We start from the raw sequence: 20,101 nt of genomic DNA, 5'->3' as shown, positions 1-20,101 counted from the left end.
TATACATAAGTTGACTTTTTTGTAAAACTACATGTAACATGGCATGTATTGCATCAATTCCTGTCATTACATGTAGTAACACAACTCCTAAGTGAACTGTTTAAAAAGAATTTTGTTAGCTTGAACTTCGTACAACACAAAACCTTCACAGTTTATAGGAGTAATTATTTTGTATCATATTTTATTATAGTTCAACAGATGCAGTGTAACTGTTACACAAATTTAAAAAACTTACTGCTTGTAGAACAAAATGGCGATAACTTCCTATTCAGACATCCTAAAATAAGCTGTTCTAGTATTCGTAAAAATATTTCTACTGGACAGAGATATGCATGATTTTTAATTAAATTAAAATTAAACAAAAAGGAGTTTTTATCATAGATCTCCTCATTTACTAAAATCCTAAAATCTAAATTGTTATTTACCTGAGGGTATAACTTGCTTCAAAAAATAGCCTTCACTACCAAAACATTTTTGCAAATGGTCAACTTAATAAAAATAATAGAAATAAATGAAATTCTACATGGAACTAACGTATAATATTTGTTAAAGCCATTCCACTATTTTAGTTCGAACTAAAAAATTATTTTGAACTTTGCTGCTGCTGCTCCCAACTATCATATAAATCATTTTCAACCAAAATTGGTTCGTTATTCACGCTTTCGTTGTTAGAACGATTATCTTCTATTATTATGTCTGTACATCCATAAACATCATTTTCTATTAATACCGGACCATCAGTCTCTGTGTCTGCAAGCTTGTCTTCGGAGTTGCCCTTCCTACTAGATTTTTTTATTTTTGCATACATGTCTTGTGCTTTAGACTCCGCTATTTCAGAGAGCTGACTGGAAACTTCATCATATATATTTACATCTATAGGGAGCTCATAGCTAACAGAGCTGTCTTTAGAGCTTGAACCTTCAAATACATAAAAGGCTGTTATAAATGGTGTTAGATGTTAGATAAAACAGTTATAAGGCACAAAAAGATGCATACAAAATACTTCATAATTTAAAATAAGTCGACTGTGTGTTAAACTAAGTGATCAAAATATTGCAGAATTGGTGAGATCTTTTTGGATTTGACAAATAATCAAATCTACAAAAATAAATAAATAATAAAATAATATAATTTAAAATAACTTTTCAAAAAAAATGAAAAAGATGGCAAGGTAAAAGAAATATGGTAAATATTAAAAAAATTAAAAGCACAAAGGAAAGCCTAGACTATGCCCTGATTTGACTAGCAAGTTAAATTTTCAAAGATACAAGTTCATGTTGAAAAAATATGTAACAAGGCTTAAATCTTTATTCAATAAACTTATCTCCAAAGGCACTAAACAACACAGCAATTCAGTTTTATAATACTTTAGTTGAAGCTTTTAAAATTATAGTACCGAATCCTTTACAACAAAATAATACAAAGTAATTAGTTAATAACAAAAGTCTAGATTTATAAAATAGGGCCTAATAAGTTTGACTAGTTGTTTCTGGTGTTTTCGGAGAGCTCAACCTTTAATATAAGATAAATAGTCATTGTAATATATTGTAATTGTATCTCTACTTACTGAGAGAAGAATGTACGCTGATTGATGCCAAGTCTTGAGTATTCAAGGCTTTTGCTTGTCGTTCAATATCTGTGAACAGAAATAAAAATCATACTTTCATATAAATATTACAATGGGGGATCAATTTTTTGGCTGCTTGATAGAATCATAATAGACATCTAGACTAGTTTAAAACTGATAAATTGATAAAAAGTAGATGTTTCTCAAGCAAAGCTTAGAACATTTTATGCAACATCCCATATTTGTTAAAATACAAGAAAGGACAACTTTAAATCTGGTTTAATACACTGGCTTGTGGAAGGAATTTTCTGTTCTACCTTTGAGTGAAACCTGACAGGTTATACGTTTTTATTTAGCTTGAGAGTCTAGTTTTGATTTCCAATGTAGTCACTTCCTTTCATACATTTCATACAATGCGTATGTAAGCCTGTGTTCCCAGATGATTGCACTACTCATTTAAAACCATGTCAAGTCAAATCATCTGTTTTAATTTTAGACAATTTAATCTTCGAAATCCGTTTTTCAAATAGATAATAAAAACTTCTCCGGTGTTGAGCACTTGACTTACATCAACTGTAAAAACTTACCGTCATTTTTTTTCTCTACGAACAATTTGTTAGCAATAAATGAAAATATGACATAACAGTTTTTACCTGTTCCAATGTCAGAAGCAGAATAACAGTCCTTCATAGAATACACCTCACATTCGTTGCAATGTAACTCTTCATAGTCTCCTACAGAAATATACCAACTAAAAAGTTAAGATAACATTAAAATCTAGAAATATTTTATATTTTGTTATTAATTTTGAGCTTGTAATTACATGAGACTTAACCAAATTTTTATTTCCACCTTTACTAGGTTGTTACTATATACAGTATATCAGATTGCACACTTCTATATAATCTTCAGTTTGTAGGTTTTTTGATATGCAAAAATATGTCGTTGTTTTTGGTTAATCAAAGTCGTGATAATTTTGGTCCTGTTAGCTGAGCTGCTATAGCCATACTAATTATACTCAGCCGATGGTTAGTCTGATGCTCAGCCGATATGTGTGTAACTAGTTGTTGACCTTTTAGCCAGAACACTTGGTGCTAGTGTTCTGCTATCTTCCACCACAGTCGCAATGAAAAGTAATTTTGTGCGTTAAATAGTTATTATAATATTTACTATAATATTTACTCTAACCTTTACTATAATCTTTACTATTTCCTTTACTATAATCTTTACTATAATCTTTACTATAATCTTTACTATAATCTTTGCTATAATCTTTACTATAACCTTTACTATAATCTTTATTGTAATCTTTACTATAATCTTTACTATAATATTTACTATAATCTTTACTATAATATTTACTATAATATTTACTATAGTCTATACTATAATCTATACTATAATCTTTACTATAATATTTACTATAATCTTTACTATAATCTTTACTATAATATTTACTATAATCTTTACTATAATATTTACTATAATATTTGCTATAATCTTTACTATAACCTTTACTATAATCTTTATTATAATCTTTACTATAATCTTTAATATAATATTTACTATAATCTATACTATAATCTTTACTATAATATTTACTATAAACTTTACTATAATCTTTACTATAATCTTTACTATAATATTTACTATAATCTATACTATAATCTTTACTATAATATTTACTATAATCTTTACTATAATATTTACTATAATCTTTACTATAATCTTTACTATAATATTTACTATAATATTTGCTATAATCTTTACTATAATATTTACTATAATATTTACTATAAACTTCACTATAATATTTACTATAATCTTTACTATAATCTTTACTATAATATTTACTATAATCTATACTATAATCTTTACTATAATATTTACTATAAACTTTACTATAATCTTTACTATAATCTTTACTATAATATTTACTATAATATTTGCTATAATCTTTACTATAATATTTACTATAATATTTACTATAAACTTTACTATAGTATTTACTATAATATTTACTATAATATTTGCTATAATCTTTACTATAATATTTACTATAATATTTACTATAAACTTCACTATAATATTTACTATAATCTTTACTATAATCTTTACTATAATATTTACTATAGTCTTTACTATAATCTTTACTATAATATTTACTATAATCTATACTATAATCTTTACTATAATATTTACTATAAACTTTACTATAATCTTTACTATAATCTTTACTATAATATTTACTATAATATTTGCTATAATCTTTACTATAATATTTACTATAATATTTACTATAATCTTTACTATAATCTTTACTATAATATTTACTATAATCTTTACTATAATCTTTACTATAACCTTTACTATAATCTTTACTATAATCTTTACTATAATCTTTACTATAATCTTTTCTATAATCTTTACTATAGTCTTTGCTATAATCTTCACTATAACCTTTACTATAATCTTTATTATAATCTTTACTATAATCTTTACTATGATCTTTACTATAATCTTTACTATAACCTTTACTATAATCTTTACTATAATAAGAATGGTGTCAGTCTGTCCAAAACTATGCTATAAGCGTTGGAAAAAACATTCCCCCACTTAGAAATCAAACCCTAATATTTAGACCCCCAGGCTAGAATGCTACCATCTACACCACTCAAACGCCTTGCAGCATATTAGAATAATTGTACACATGTTTATTACACCTGACAATCTCTCACGCCGCATGGGGCTGCCAGCGTACTGTTGTACTATAATGCAAACCAACTGAAGTTAACATAATGTAACATAATAACATGCCATGTTCGATACAGTGCAAAACAATGCCATGCAATGAACAATACAATGCAATATGATATGATCGAATATGGCGTGATACAATACCAGGCAATGCAAGAAAATGAGATCATACGTACAATACTTTACAATCTAATACAATACATTACAATGCACTACAATGTAATGCAATACAAAGCAATATCACACAATACAATGTTAGTACCAAGCAATACAATACAATGCAATAAGATGCAAGGCATTACGTATATGTTACAAATCTTACAAACCTTTACAAAGGTCGTATTCCCTCGCAAACGTTAAAATTTACTTTACCTTAGTACAGAGCTTAGTGAGACATGTAATGTTAGCTGTAGTTCTATTACATTAAAGGATTCAAACATACATCCATTACCATCACACATGTCAGCATACGTCACACTTCATATATGGGCTTAATATGCTAGAATCGGTAAACATACCAGTGAAACCACTAATTCCACTGATCGTATCATATAAGGATGGGTGGGAAGAGAATCCGTCGTGAATTCCTCCAATGGTTTCAATTGAAGATTTCATCCTTCTACAATGATTAATAAAGCTTTCAGGTTTGATACTCACCTGCTGGTCACATTGAGAAGACAACTCCAAGAGCACTACTTTTATGGTACGGTACATGCATGCTGAATTTTATCAATCTAGTAGTTTACATTCACAAAATATGTAAACAAATAATAAAACCAAGTTTGGAGTTGTCATCTTTAATAATACAAACATTCCTTGTACAGTAGTTTGCAAAATAAACTGAACCACTATGTTAGAATACTAAAATTTTCATTTACAACATTGTTACTTATTGTGAATTTAGTCGATAACAATAAATTATATTTTAAATTAATCATAATTTTGTCTTGATTTCCAACATGTCAACTAAACAGCTGTAAAATTGTGTTTTTGACTATTTATGTAGGTTAAATTTTTAACAATTCATTTTTTGATGGTTGAAAATAATAATCTGTAAAGATATGATGACACCACATATATTTTTATTAGCTAGTTTCAAATCATATACATGTACATATATGCTTTGTATATGACTTTTAATTTTTTTGTAGGAAACTTTTACTAAAAAAAAATATTTATAATGTATTTGGTTTTTTATAAAAGCTTCTTGTTGTTGTACATAACAGTTTTTGCTTTGCAAAAACTTGATGGCTTTTTGCTTTTCAAAGTCAATGTTTAGTAAAATCACAGTTTAAATTTGTTATACTAGTGATCGATCAGAGATTAAAAATGCAGTTGTAATAATTGTGAACACTTTAGGAAGCATTCTGTCATTCTATCATAAATAGCTCTTTTATTTTAAAAATACACAGAAGTTTTAGTTATACAATGCATAAATTAGTTTGTAGCATAAACACTGCTTTAACGTAGAGTTCACATATGTTGGAGTTACCTTCTCTTTTTGGCAACAACAGCGGCTGTAGTGAGTATGACTGTTATCAGCATTGCACCTGCTAAGAAGGGTACTAGGATGCGAGTCAGCCATTTCTCATTTGCTAAACTTGGCTCATCTAAAATTATTTATGTTTCATTACAACCGAAACATTAATTATCTAAATAAGAAAGTGTTTTCATGAGAGACTCTTGAATGAGATGTCTAAAATTGAAAGGTCTTTAGAAAAAGAGTTCTGAATGAAAGGTTTTTTTACACAAGGAGACCTAAATAAAGTGCTTTTCACAAAAACAAGTTCTGAATGAGGAATTCTTTACAACAAAGAGACCAGAATAACTGGCCCTTTACACAAGAAAGCTTGAATAGTTAGCTCTTTACATTAGAAGTCTTGAAAATGAGCTCTTCGCATAAGGCGTTTTGAATGAGAGATTTTACTATCAAAAACTCAACCAAGGCTAATCATATAATCACAGGTGTTCATTTATAATGCAAGCATACAACACAATACAATAACCTTCAGTCAGTAAAATCTGGTGTCTGCGGCACACATTTATACCGGATACCAATTTGTGTGTATACTTCGGTCAGCACATGTGTGAGAGTGAAGACAAGTGTAAGAACTTGTAGGGATCAAACTATGATATATAATCTGGTAGCAGCACTGTGTGAGTGTTGAGTCCAGATACAATACTTTTGTACATTGGAAGTATGATGAAAAGCATTTAGCATAAGCTCCCAAGTATGCAAAAGTCTCCAGAAAAATACATTCAACCTAGTTTATAGATTACTTCAGAGGGGACGAATTCTGATACCCCACACAATTTTATGAATATCATGCTAAGGTAACTGTCACAAACTAAAACTGTTTGAACCAATAGATCAATCAAATCATTACCTATCCGTCATCAGAGTAAAGTTTTCTGCTCTATGGAAGTCCTAACACAAGCAAAAATTCCACAATGTATATATGAAAGTTGAGTGTTCTTACCAACAACTTTGAGAGCAACGTCTTGAGCAAATTGTGAAGTTTTGTCCTCTGTTTCTTTAAAAGAATCTTTTATAACGGCTACAGACAATGTCTGATTCATGGTGCCATTTTTATGTTTAGCTGGCTGCTCCTTAGCTACGTCATCGCTGGTAGTTGGTACGCTGTCAGACGTTGTGTTAGGTTGGCTTGTAGCTGCTAAGCTACTTTTGTTTTTTGGAAACTGAAGAGTGGGTGGTGTAGTGGTGCCTCTTTGCAAAAAAGGTAAAAGGCTTTCTGGGCTTTCAGTTGTACTATGGTCAGGCCTACTCGCAGATGTAACTGAAGACTTTGGTGTACTAATGGTTGGTGTGGTAGAAGATGGTTGGTTGATAGTAGGCAAAGCCCTATGTGAAGTTTGTGCAGTGGACGAGTCAGCAGAATTGGTAATTCTATTAAATATGGCATCTTCTGGGAGGAAACGTTGTTGTAGAGGCGTCATAGACGGAAGAGTTATAATGGCTGGCAAGGAAAATGCTTGTGGAATGGACTGTTTTTCTACTGTCGTTGTGAAGAGAGTAGTTGTACTCGCTAAAAAACAAAATAATTTGATCAACTGGTTAAGTAAAAAACGAAAATTGATCAGATCTACAATGTATATCTGATCAATTTTTATTGATCTCCTTACAAAGCTATTAGGCTGATAGGTTCCATAAATCTGTTAACTCCTTTGAACAGAGTTTGTTTTGAATTCTTTTTAACCTTAGCATGGTAAAAAAGAGCGTATTTGCATCAGAAATTCTACAGCTTAACACTTTCAATTATAAATAGAATGACAAAATCATTTACACATGAATTTTTAATATTATCAGTTGAAAATGGCAAATTATACTTCTTCTAAAATTATTGATGACTGAAAGTTTTTATACTATATTGCTTTTCCGCATATCAGTTTAAAAAATATGTGATGACAAAAAAGTAAATCATTAGAAATGATATTGCCTTGCCACTTGAACTGAAATCATTCTTACGCAGCTAGAGCATTATTACAGTAATGATATCTGTGAATAAAATGAGACACTTAGGCAAAGGCAAATAGTTTATCGATGCATCTGTTCATTCAGCTATAAAGCCTTTTAGAGAGTTGACTTCTTTGTAAGCTAATGACCTCGGCAGGTTTAGACAAGTGTTTGAGGTGTCACAAAAATTTCTGTGGTTGTAGACCTTATCTAGGATTATAAAAGTAGGCCAATTCTTGAATTCAGTGATCTTGTACTAGTTAGTTCTACTGAGTTTCTGTACAGTGATAGACTAACAACACGCACTCACATGGTGCTGGAATGCCATCTTGGAAACAGCCGTGTCACCCTCATTCTATCGCGATTCAGCGTCGCAGTTTGGAAGCAGAAAGCCTGTGCAATGCCCCATTTTTGGGCAATAAAAAATGCCTCAGCGAGCAACCAGGTTTTGCTTTCCTGTTGTGTCACTTGCAGAATTTTTTGTTAACAAAAGGCATCGCAGAACCATCACTTTATTATATCGCCCTACATGATCTGCTTGTCAGCCAGCATATCGCTTGGACACTGGTGCATCCAGGCGTTGCTACACTATCCCTGTCCGGAAAATTAACAATTATAATAAATACACTAGTAATATATCTTACAGTGCCGGCTGTAATGCACTTGATTATAAAAACCAAGCAATTAAGATTGATTTAGAAGAGCTACAATTATAGATCTATTTGCACCAATTTTTTCTCAGTTTCATTGGCTACAAAACTAGAAAACTCTTATACTAACTTGATACTATTAAGGCTGCTTTTTCTTGCAGATATGTTTTAAGACAGAGAAAAGATTTAAATTATAGGTTTTCCAGAAAGTATAGAATTAGTAAAGAATGAAGAAACCATGGGTTGAAAAGAGTTACAATATTTAATCCAGCATACTGCCTCCATTGCCGTGGTAACGCGCTGATTTCAGTAATGCAATATTTGCTAGTGACTCATTGAGGTAAAGAGTGGTTCCACAGTTCTTGATACTGTCACATTGCGAGACTTTTTCTAAAATTTCGATGAAGACATCTGACACCACGTATAGATTAAAAAGTTTTCATATTGTGACGCATTTTCATGATGCAATCAGGAAAACTCACAAACCCACAATAAGGTATCCTTGCATTGCGCAAAACATTATCTCCAGCTTTTTGTAACGGAATATAAGTTTGGGCTGGAAATCTACCAAAACCTCGATTAGCATATTGTCTCAGTTTTTCAGTAATAGCCGATAAATAAAAATAGAATAAACAAAAATGACTTCTAACGGCAGCACAACTACCATGCTTACTCAGGAGTTCAAAGATTTTACTAATAGTTGGCGATACACTCACACAATACTATTAAATAGATGTGAGTCAATCAGTCAATCACTAGACAGAATATACACTGTAAGAGTTGTGATAATTCACCATATGAATTTTTAAATTGTTGTCACATCAAATTGTTGATCTATAACTAGTACGTGCTTATTATTTATTTATATAAAAATGTTTATTTATTTGGAGAATTATTAATAGTTAATTAATTACATATGAAATATGTATTGAATGCTAATGTTGCATTTATTATCAGAGTTGGTCCTCTCTAACAATGTGAGATGGAAAGAGTCAGCCATAATTTACCTTTCCTTGTGATTATCTAGCCCCTTACTTGACAGGGTACACTGGAAATAATGAGCGAATGTGGAGTTATTTGCTCTTTGTCATTTTTACATATAGCTGAATGTTTTTTCAAGCTCACTCTCAAATAAAAAAAATTTGCGTGAATCTTTTTAATTATTTTAATATAAAAATTTGTTTTTATGATTTATAAATGATCTTCGAATCAAAAGGTTAGTCATATGAATTTGTTGAATTCACTGTAATTTTTTTAATTTGCGACTATCAAATATCAAACACTTTACAAGCCAAAGCCTTTGTGCATCAAATGTGGGAAAATTACAAATTACATATAATGAAAATAACTTGTGGATAAGTAAGAGAAGGCAATTTTTATCATGAATACAAATTCTAGATATATACTGGTAATTATTGCCTAGGCTCATTCAGCTAAGAAGTTTTCCAATTGATTGATTTGATATAATTATTATAGAATGGCGGTATTAAGCCATCGCCAACCAGTACTTATTTGTGACTTTATTATGTTATTATTAGGTAATACCAACTTTATGCCATTATTAGACGATTTATATTATTTAAGAAAAATAGATTGTAATTTAATACTTTATTGAAATAAAATAAAATATCTCATTTTAGGTTATTAAAATTAAAAAAAAACTATTTGGCAGTATTTGCTAGGAAAAGATATACATATCATGGTTCTCTATAAAAACCCTGAAAAATATACAATGGCGGCACTATAATAAGTATTCTAGGTTGACATGAGTGGATAACTCTGCAACATGAAGTTTTATATAGAACGTTGAAACTTACTATAATGTTCAGAAATGCATTAATATAGCAACCTCTAAGACTTACTTAATTCAAATCACCTCATTAAGCAACGAAAGGTCACTGTAATCAAGAACTTATCAATTTCACTAAAGTCGTAGCTAAAGACAATACCTCTTACCTCCTATGCACGAGTAGGTCAGCTCCACAAGATTCCTCACCCGCCCGCTGGCAGAGCAGCTGCTGAACTTGTTAGCGTAATCCGTGTGAAGAGTCATGCTTGATACGGCACAAGACTGCTGTTGATCACAGGTGCTCATCAGGAACTGGTAATACTCATTGGTTGGTTCTAGGTTTTCTAGTGGGCAAGACAACTCCCTAATACACGAGTCCAGAGCGTATGCTACTTCAATTCTAGAGAGAGAAATCTTTTTACTAGCCGGGCATAAGATAGTAACTGTTGATCGCACATGGTTGTTTAAGCAGGCCGTCGCTCGAAGAGCTTGTATAGCCTTTATATCTAAAACGGAAATCCTATAAAATATGCATATATTCAACCACTAAAGTTTAGACACCTATGAATCTGTGAAAACACCAGCTTGAACGAGTTACAAAGCTTGGCATAGTCCAAATACAGAATACCTGACTATTGAATATTTTTTCGCAACAATTTATTGTGTCGCTGTTTTAACATTGTTGAAAGAGAATGACGAAAATCTGATTTGCTACATCATAAAACTATAAGCCAACTAGTCAAGAAGTTCAACATATGTGATCATACAGAAAAGACGAACTCTATTCATCATCTTTCTATAACAAAGTGATATGGTAAATGAGTAAATCCTCTATTGTCATTGTGTGTATGTATGTTAGTCCGTGTGAACACTGTGCGTTTCCAAACTCCACACATATATGTTCAGTGCCTTCCGCCAGGTCACCAAAATATTTGGTTTCAAAACTTCATCTAGTCTCTGAGAACCTGCCTCTTGAACACCCACCCACAGGCTATCTGCCTATCTACCAGGCTTACAGATAGTGTCAAATATTTGCATTATCATTGTATGCATAATGGACTCTCACCGAAAAGAGGTAAGAATTGACACTGCTTGGAAGACAACGCAAATAGAATTTGAAACCAATCACTGAAACCAATACTGTTAAGATAAGTTCTCCATAGCAGGATATGTCAAACTTCGCAATCAGTTTTGACAGTAAAACCACTGTACAACACAAGTTTGTGAATATAAAATCCTTGCACTGGTTAGTATTATTTTGGACTTTCTGTTTTATAATGAACACTGGATCGTATAATTAAACTTGTACTCCGTATGTAACCTTTAGCCAAGTATGAATGTGATAAAATTAGCAGTTTGAAGTCAACCTCTTCAAACTGTTCATAGTATTTCCTTTGAGAAGTCTCTGGGCGTGATTTTGAATACAGTGTTCAAGTAGGTATTTGGTTCCAATGTATTAATCAATGAAGACAAGCTATGCCTATAGAGGAGTTAGATTAAGTTAACCATAAACTGAGTAAAAGGTTAGATACTGTAGCAAGGACTCAGTAGCATTCTACTGAAGACTGGTTCAGTCATCGATCAACTAGTGACATACCCTACATTCTGACAGTTATAAAATTGTAAACAAGAACGGCGCAACTTGGTATTGTTATCAAATTACTTTTTATTGCGCAACATGGGTGTCTGCCTATTCTACTCAACCTTATCATGAAACATTCCATTTTATGGTACTTCCTCCTTTTATCTATTAGCATAAATTGATATTTTATGAGATCAGCCAACGCACGCACTCACGGCATATAAATACTGCTCATTCGAGAAAATAAATAAAACCATGTTATATGAATCACGCACATTTGTTAGAGAGTAAACACGCTTAGTTGAATCATTTACTTCTTGACTGATGACGCAAAATATTTTTTAATTTAACATTAGCAATTGCTCATAGCTTAATGTTATTAGTTTGACCTCATTTTAAAACTTTTTATAATGTTCAAGTCCATAACGTTGCACATTCAGATGATGTTTCGTTTATAAATTTAAAGTCCATGACTTGCAAAATTGATTTGTTGACGCTATAATAACAAATGCAAACATTTACATTTTGATTGTCCATCTCTCAAATATAACACTGAACACCTGTCAATGCCTGACAATGATGGCAACAGCGAGATGACACGTCAACTTTTAATTAAAAACCTGGTAGACAAAAATCCTGCCCAGTTCACAAGGTGTCATTGAATGAGTATCCTAGTAAATGGCATGACTAACTACCACTTCAACTCATTTATGGACCAAATGATGACTATTTCTAAGAATCCACTGTTTTCTGCCAAGCATTTTAATCGTTTACCCACAATGCAGTTCATAAAGTTCGGTTTACTGACACATCTTACAAATAATTTGTTTCACTAACATACGTAGAAGGATCAAACAGAACTGTAGAGGCTCGTAGCTTTAATACATACCCATTATTGCGAGCAGCAAAATAGTAAACAGGGTAGATCTCATGTTTGTATGCTCTCCAGCACTCAGAGACTCTTAACCCTGAAAAGCATGAAATACATTGAGTCTGTATCAACCTAATAGCTAGTCCTTGAGGCTTGAATGCTTGTTGCAATGAGTTAGAACTCTTAGAACGGAGTATCTGTTTTACCTATTGCGAACTGAGCATCTGTGACAGCATTTAATTAGGCAAATAAGAACAGTTTTAGGGAAAGGATTAAAATGAAATATTCAAGAAAAATATTTAAAGAAAGAATATACACTTAATCATTGAAGCTAATTTTGTATTAGCAAAAGTGTAGTTAATCTAATAACAGTTGTTTAAATGAAAGTGATCAACTCAAGTTGTCCACTTTCTATGTCATTTTCAAACAAGTTCTAACAGGTGTGAGCAGGTGCTTGCCAATACTATCACATTGAAAATGTCTACTATATTTACAGAAGCCATAAAAGCTCTATTTTTCACAATTGATTTGGACCATTTTAAAGCTTGAAAGCTTTTAGAAGTTTAAAAGCTTTCGTTACAAAAACACTTCAGTGTGACATAATGGAGTCTGTTATGAGGCGGTTTCTACTTTTCTTTAGGTTGTTAAAAATGATTTTTTACTGTTTCATCATTTTATATTTTGTATTGTGCAATTATTTTTAGGTGAACGTAACTCAAAAATAATATTTTATACAAAACAAAATATTTTTGTGTAAATTTACATATTTCAGTACGTATTGTTTTGTTTGGGCATATTAACAAGCTGCGCTTTATGTAAAAGCTATATTTGCAATTGAAAAAAGCAGTTTGTTACATATTATATTTACATAGTGTAGTAACGTAAAAAATATATATATATATTCATATACATGTATATATATAACATAAGTATATATATATACATTATATATACACATTGCTATATATAATGCTATGTATATATAGCAAAATGTTTTTACATTTTTGGTAACCTAAAAAGATATATATTTCATCAAAAATAAAAAACTTTTTAGCAATACTAACTCGTAACTAAACCAATGCCTTATTGTATTAATTATTTGCAGTTGTCACTAGAAAATATGGTTTTACATAAAAATCTCTCGATTGTTCATACTCTGAATAGTAACACGAATCAGTATTAGTTAGTTACATTTGTGCAATAGCTGAGGCAAAGTTAAAGGTTTTCAACGACACTGTGTGTTATTTCGATTTCAGCAACAAATGCCAAAAACCTTACTTTGAAACTCAACGCCAAAAGCAATAAATAAATTTAATGTATGGCTGTTATAGAAAACTATGTCTGCATTGATTAATAGTTTTTACGTTATTACACTATGCTCATATATTATACATAATAAACTACTCTTTTCAATTGCAAATATAGCTTTTATGTAAAGCGCAGCGTGTCAATCTGCCCAAACAAAACACTATGTACTGAAATAATGACCAGAAGGCTATCCAAATTACATCAAGGGAACCTGAAGGTACTTCAACATTGTGGTGGAGGATGTGAACTTCATTTATTTTGATTCCCATTATTTATAGGCCTGTCTGTTTAGCATAAAGAATACTTGATACATGGATCTGTTTTTGTTTGTAACTCAAGCAGCTGAAGATACAGATGAAAACATTAAAGCAAACCATGAGAGAACCATAACACTTTTGTATGTTTTCCATTTTTACAATTTTTCAAAGTTTTATTTTAATGAAATCTATTAAGATTAGCAAAGAGCCAATAAATGAGCTCGAACCAAACCAGGAAAGAAAAACTCAAATAAGAATTTGGGAAGTTCTAACACAATATCTTCGACAAGTTTCTATGCATGGAGTTTTCAAAAAATACTGACTGATACTTCAATCAGATCTTTATAAGCTAACTTCTAACGAGAGAACCCTGAAAATGAGTTTACCTATTCAATCTCAATTGATCATAAACTGGCTCTTTGAGCACAGGCTATTCCATGAGTTATATCCTGTTATGGTGAAAGCTGAAAATCCCCAATACTTCTTGTAAAATGTCTTGTGTTTCAAAAGACGAATTAGAGTTTTTGAAATGCAAGACTATACTCTCTTGGTTTAGATGGTTTCCAAGAATTCCCATGCATTTTCTTTGCTGATATAGACAATTTAAACTATAACTTGGTAATAACAAGTATACACGGGTATATCATGTTGTATATACCATTAGAAGCTTCAAGATGTCGGTTTTCTGACACAAACAGATAGGTGATTGTTGTTTAGCTTAATAAAGTTGGAACAACAATCACCTGTCTATTTATGTCAAAAATGTTTATTTGCCTATCCATTTGTCTAAGTGGAGTTTAAATCATTGTTTACTGCAAAGAAAAATACCCTGATAATTAACAATTTCTATTTCAGATAACTGTGATGAACACATATATAATAGATTATTGGAAGTGTGCATGACAGACCTTATCACGCTGTATAATTAAAAGTGTCGGGTTATAGATTTTCTGACATTGACAGAGAGGTGCTCTTTAAACGCTATAGTAGCATTATGGAAAATTGGAGATGAACTTGGAAACTTTACAGTTGGAAAAGAATAGTGTATATACAGGCTATTGACTTCAAAGGTGTTAAATCTCGCCAATTTTTGCTATAATAAGAGCTGTCTAAAACTACTGTTGGAGTTTAAGAAAAAATATTGCTTTTATTTGGATTGAAACTCCTGACTTTTAGCCTGGTAGACATTCACTATACCACCTGCACCAATCAACTACCATATCAAATTTGGGAATAATTGTGCAGTTACTTATTACACCTGACTGCCAGGGTACTAATAATTGCTAAAACTTTGATATGGTTGATTGATTAATTCAGGAACTTTCAAAGTTCTTGAATTTATCAAGAACTTCGATTAATTCAAGAACTTTCAAAGTTACTTACCTGTGCGTTTTTATCTAGTTGTGTTAAAAACAAAGAATTTAGTAGTTATTACAAACTAGATCAACAAGATGTTTTCTAAGATAAATATTCAGTCATTCATCATTATTAACCATAAAAATGTGGAGTATTCAAGTAGCCTATTAGCACAGCTGAAAATTTTCCATTCACTTACACCTGTACACCATCAAAACAGTTCTAACGGTTATGATATAAATACAGCTAGTTTTCATCATGTCTCAATGATGAAGGTGAGCTCCTCTAATCAAAAGCTATCAAAGTGAGCAAACTTTAAAAATGAATTTACGTGAAATTTGGTAGATTTTATTAAGAAGTATCGGTAATTTTTTATCATTTGTGGTTGTTTTTTATATTTGAGGTGATCTATATAATTATGATGTTTATAGATTAAAATTAGCAAAACCTGATCGCGGTTAAAATGTTCAGTTCAAGCGAAAGTGTGATTATGACGTCTATAGTTGCAAAGAGATCAGCAGAATAGAAACACGTAATGCTGTAACTTGAACACAATAGCTGATATCAACTATAGCAACAATAGTTGCTATCGTTGTTATCAACTATTCAATTGCTATCAATATTCTGATACCAATGATAGTTGCTATCGGTAGTACTATTTTTCGTCTGAGTGTTTTAACCGTAATGAGTTTTGTAAATTTTAATCTTGAAACAACCTGGCAGTCGGATCACCTCAAATATCATCAACCATCACCAATTTTAGAAAAAACACCGATACTTTCTGATAAATCTACTAAAATTTCATGTAAATTCATTTTAAAAGTTACAGTAGCTCCCATTGGTGGCCTGTGATTGAAAGAGCTCACCTTAGTGTATTTGACAAGTTGTGATTACTAAACTCAAATGCTGTCACGGTCGCTAGGTATGCCAATAACCTCTAAATACCTGTTAATTTAGTAATTGTCGCCAAAACTGGTGAGCAAGTCAGTATTTGAGTTTGTTTTAATTTATAACCAGGATGGATGATAGCCCATGATTCATTGTGAGAAAATCTAAATGAATTTTCTTAATGCCCTCCCCCTTTAAACTGTTTCTGCTTGATCTGTAAATTTGAGCAGAGTTTGTCACAAGAATAAAAATAACTTATCAATAGTTTAACTAATTACAGCCATAAATGAAGCCACTTCAAATGGTGTTCAATTTGAGCAGCTCTTAAAAGCTGGAGACAGAATTTAGTTGACAAGCTGAACACAGAACTTACGTGAAGTAAATTCTGCAAAGATCACTGCCCAGATAGCTTTAAGACAATATTTTCTTTGCAGAACTAAAAAATCAGGCAGCCATAGGCTAAGGATTAAGAGTTCTGTAAGCCAATCAATCTTACAGAATGTTTTCAGACTCACTCAGCATAGGTGGTGGCTGATGCTCAATGAACAGATCCAGTGAACAATGACAAAATGAGCTTGGTAGAGGTGTTGTAAAGATTTACCAAGTTGATTTGTATTACTAAAGTCATGGTAGGCCCGTGTGGTCAAAGAAGATGAGAAAGAAAGAAAGCGAGAGGAGATACGAGAGAAAGTGGGAGAGAGAGATGAAGGGGAAGAGAAAGAGAGAAAAAAATGGAGAGGAGGGAAAGGAGGAAGAGGAGGGATAGATGGGAGAGGAGGGAGAAGAGGGAAAAAGGAGGGAGAGAACGGAGAGGAGGAAGAGGAGGGAGGTGAGGGAAAGAAGGGAGAAAAAGGACAGGAGGAAGAAGAGAGAGATATTGGGCATGTGAGACATTCTGAGTCCACTTATGCACTGTCCACCATTTCAGGAAGAATACAGATTTAAGGGGCAAGGTACTACCTAATGACTGACTAAGATGAGATTCATTGACTGCGAATAGGCTTTGAGTTCATAGCAAAGGTTCTACCACCTGCGCATAAGTATTCAACAAAAATATTCTTTTGATACAGATTTGAGTTGGTTTTAAATTTCTACGATTTTTGAAAAGGTAATGTGAGGTAAAAGTCACATGTGACTGACACATGTGGCTGACACATTTTTCTGACACATGTGTCAGTCACATGTGTCTGTCACATGTCACATGTGTTTGTCATAAAATTTTAAATAAAATTTAACAAATACTTTGTCTCGGGTATTCTAAAAGTTCCCTTTAATTGACCTTTACCTCTAGTGACCTAACTTTATGTTTTTGTGCACAACTCAAAATGGATTGAATAACAGAAAGCATTTACTTGTATAAAAGTCCAAAGATTTTAAATCAGCTCAAAGCTCTATCAAGATAGAATTTTCCTTGAATACTTACAACAGATGGTAGAAACTGCTCTAAACTCAATGTAAACTCTATTAACTTCATAAAAGATGGTAAAGTATTTCCTACCTTCAGATTCTTATGAAAAGCTCTGACAGTACTAACTTCCACTTTTCTAGAATTCTTCAGCTTCGGTATTAATCCGTGTGAATAATGGAATCCGTGACGTTCGAGTGGTTATCCAGCAATGAGGAATACGCTGATGAAATGTATTATTCATGCTAGCCAAGCTTATAGGTGATTCGTTAACTTTTTCTGCTTTGAACTGGTTGGCTTGTCATGTTACCGCAGATGAGTGCCATTAGATGCTATTGGATGGTCGAGCTCCGCAGCGGTTTATGGAGCCATACTGTACAAGACGTGCTGCGCGAAGTGGTATATTCTTTCCTCTGGGTGACACAACAAGTTACCACCTCTGACTCGGTAATTTGTGATACTCTTGCTAACAGCATGTTGATGAGAAACGTTTAGTGAAAAGACATATAATGGTATATATATATGTATATACTACCCGGCATTGCTTGGGTAATAAAAAAGTCTTTAGACAGAAAATTGATTTGTGTTTAACATATAACAACATTTGCCATTCTCACTTTCAAACTACATATCATGAGAAAAGTGTTTTTTGTAGTTAAAATAAATTGAGAGAGAAAATAAAAACAACTGTAAAGGTTTTCAAACTTTTTCAAACAACTATAAGTTTTAAATTTTATAACTTAAAATAAATGTTTCGTTAAAATAAGTTAGGAAGAGAAATAAAAATGTAAAAGTGTTTAAATGTAAATTTGAAATCATTAGCAAGTAATGGCTAAATATTGTCTGTTTTGTTATGATTACAATTGAAAATCATTTGGTATAAAATTATATGATTTTAGCTTGTTTCAGGGTCAACATACTAGTGTCTGCATGCGAAAGTATTGCAGGTTATAGATGTATAGATGTAGGCTGTTATTAGAGATACATACATGTAGAATAGTATAGAAACCCATAGTAATTATCTAATGCAATCACCCCTTAGTAAAAATTTTCATCATTAAAAAATAGTAACAAAATAATATGTTAATCTTAGTAACTATAAGTACCTACGATGACTTTAGTGCATTTTGTGGTTATGATCTGCAAGATAATATAACACTACAATGTACTATGTGGAAAGTTTTTACCTTCGAAACAGACGTGTAACATAAACGCTGAATCTAACTTAAATGAATTTAGTTTACTAAACACATAATTGAAGGAGGTTTTAGAATGTATTTTAACAAAAAGAGTTAATAACGTATATTACCAGTACACAAATTGCCAAATTTCAATTTCGAAATAAATTATTGTTGATATTCTGTGGCGGAACAAATTAGCCCTAACGAAAAAAAGACGAAGAAGCATCGTGTTGCATATACTTAGGTCCCAAAATATTTTTTAGCAAGGGTGTCGTAACGGACGGGCACAATGCTAAGATAATTAGCGTGTGCTTATGCTACATGGTATATAATAATGTCTTTGATTTATACGGCTTGTATAGCTCAGTGGTAGAACGTTTGGGTTTAAAAACTTTTGCCTACAATCTTCGTGAGTTCGAATTCATCTTAATGCAGAATTTTAAATTTCAAGATATTAAAAGCTGTAGCTGGACAAACATAGACACATAATACATACACAAACTTTGAGAATTGTATATATAGATAGGTTTAAATATAGGCCCTATATATATATATATATATATATATATATAGCAAGAACTTCTTGCTATATATATAACAATATATGCATGTATATACCAACAGATAAATAATTGAAATCATAATATTTATTTCACTTATTTATCTGTTGGTAAACAATGAATCATTTGATCGTTTTTGCCAAGTAATAGATCAGCCTTAGCGAACCGCTTTGGTGTTTGGCAAAGAGCACTGGTGAATGATGTAACATGATGAATGAGCAATTTTAGGATCTAACACACAGATTCAATAATGCTAGAGTACATTAAGAAGCAAACTTTCACCTTTGCTACAAAAGAACTCCAACAAATGCACTGTTTCCATTACTTTTTGATGCGGCGTTGGAGTTGTGCACACGTTGAGTTACTGTGTTATAAGTGTTTCAATGGAAATTCGCACGTTGTGGATTAATGTGCCACGTTGTTACTAAAAATAAAGATTTTTATGCCAGAAATCA

At 31.7% G+C, this 20,101-nt stretch overlaps 2 protein-coding genes across 2 annotated transcripts in view; both read right to left on the bottom strand.

The window, feature by feature from the left end:
• Nucleotides 1–20,101, bottom strand: part of LOC137408758 (collagen alpha-1(III) chain-like) — a 340,292-nt gene that overhangs the window by 282,379 nt on the left and 37,812 nt on the right. The gene's annotated exons all lie outside the window — the stretch shown is intronic.
• LOC137408497 (uncharacterized) lies at nt 163–18,108 on the bottom strand. Its single transcript, XM_068095041.1, has 9 exons — nt 17,999–18,108; nt 12,710–12,788; nt 10,406–10,744; nt 6,805–7,371; nt 5,817–5,934; nt 4,843–4,943; nt 2,221–2,301; nt 1,568–1,636; nt 163–918 (listed from the first exon to the last, which is right to left on the bottom strand). The coding sequence occupies exons 2-9, from the start codon at nt 12,750–12,752 to the stop codon at nt 584–586; spliced, it is 1,653 nt and encodes a 550-aa protein (XP_067951142.1). The 5' UTR covers nt 12,753–12,788; nt 17,999–18,108; the 3' UTR covers nt 163–583.

The sequence above is a fragment of the Watersipora subatra genome, chromosome 11 (assembly GCF_963576615.1).
Source record: "Watersipora subatra chromosome 11, tzWatSuba1.1, whole genome shotgun sequence".
NCBI lineage: Eukaryota > Metazoa > Bryozoa > Gymnolaemata > Cheilostomatida > Watersiporidae > Watersipora > Watersipora subatra.
The sequence above is the reverse complement of the archived record's forward strand: the minus strand, read 5'-3'. Positions and strand labels throughout refer to the sequence as shown.

Bases quoted from the DNA above. Each gene is read 5' to 3' on its own strand.
- LOC137408497 (XM_068095041.1), bottom strand. From the start codon at position 12,752: ATGAGATCTACCCTGTTTACTATTTTGCTGCTCGCAATAATGG. The intron at 2,302-4,842 runs GTATGTTTACCG...ATATTTCTGTAG, and splicing joins TGGAATTAGTGGTTTCACTG to GAGACTATGAAGAGTTACAT. The intron at 919-1,567 runs GTAAGTAGAGAT...ATGTATTTGAAG, and splicing joins CAGCGTACATTCTTCTCTCA to GTTCAAGCTCTAAAGACAGC.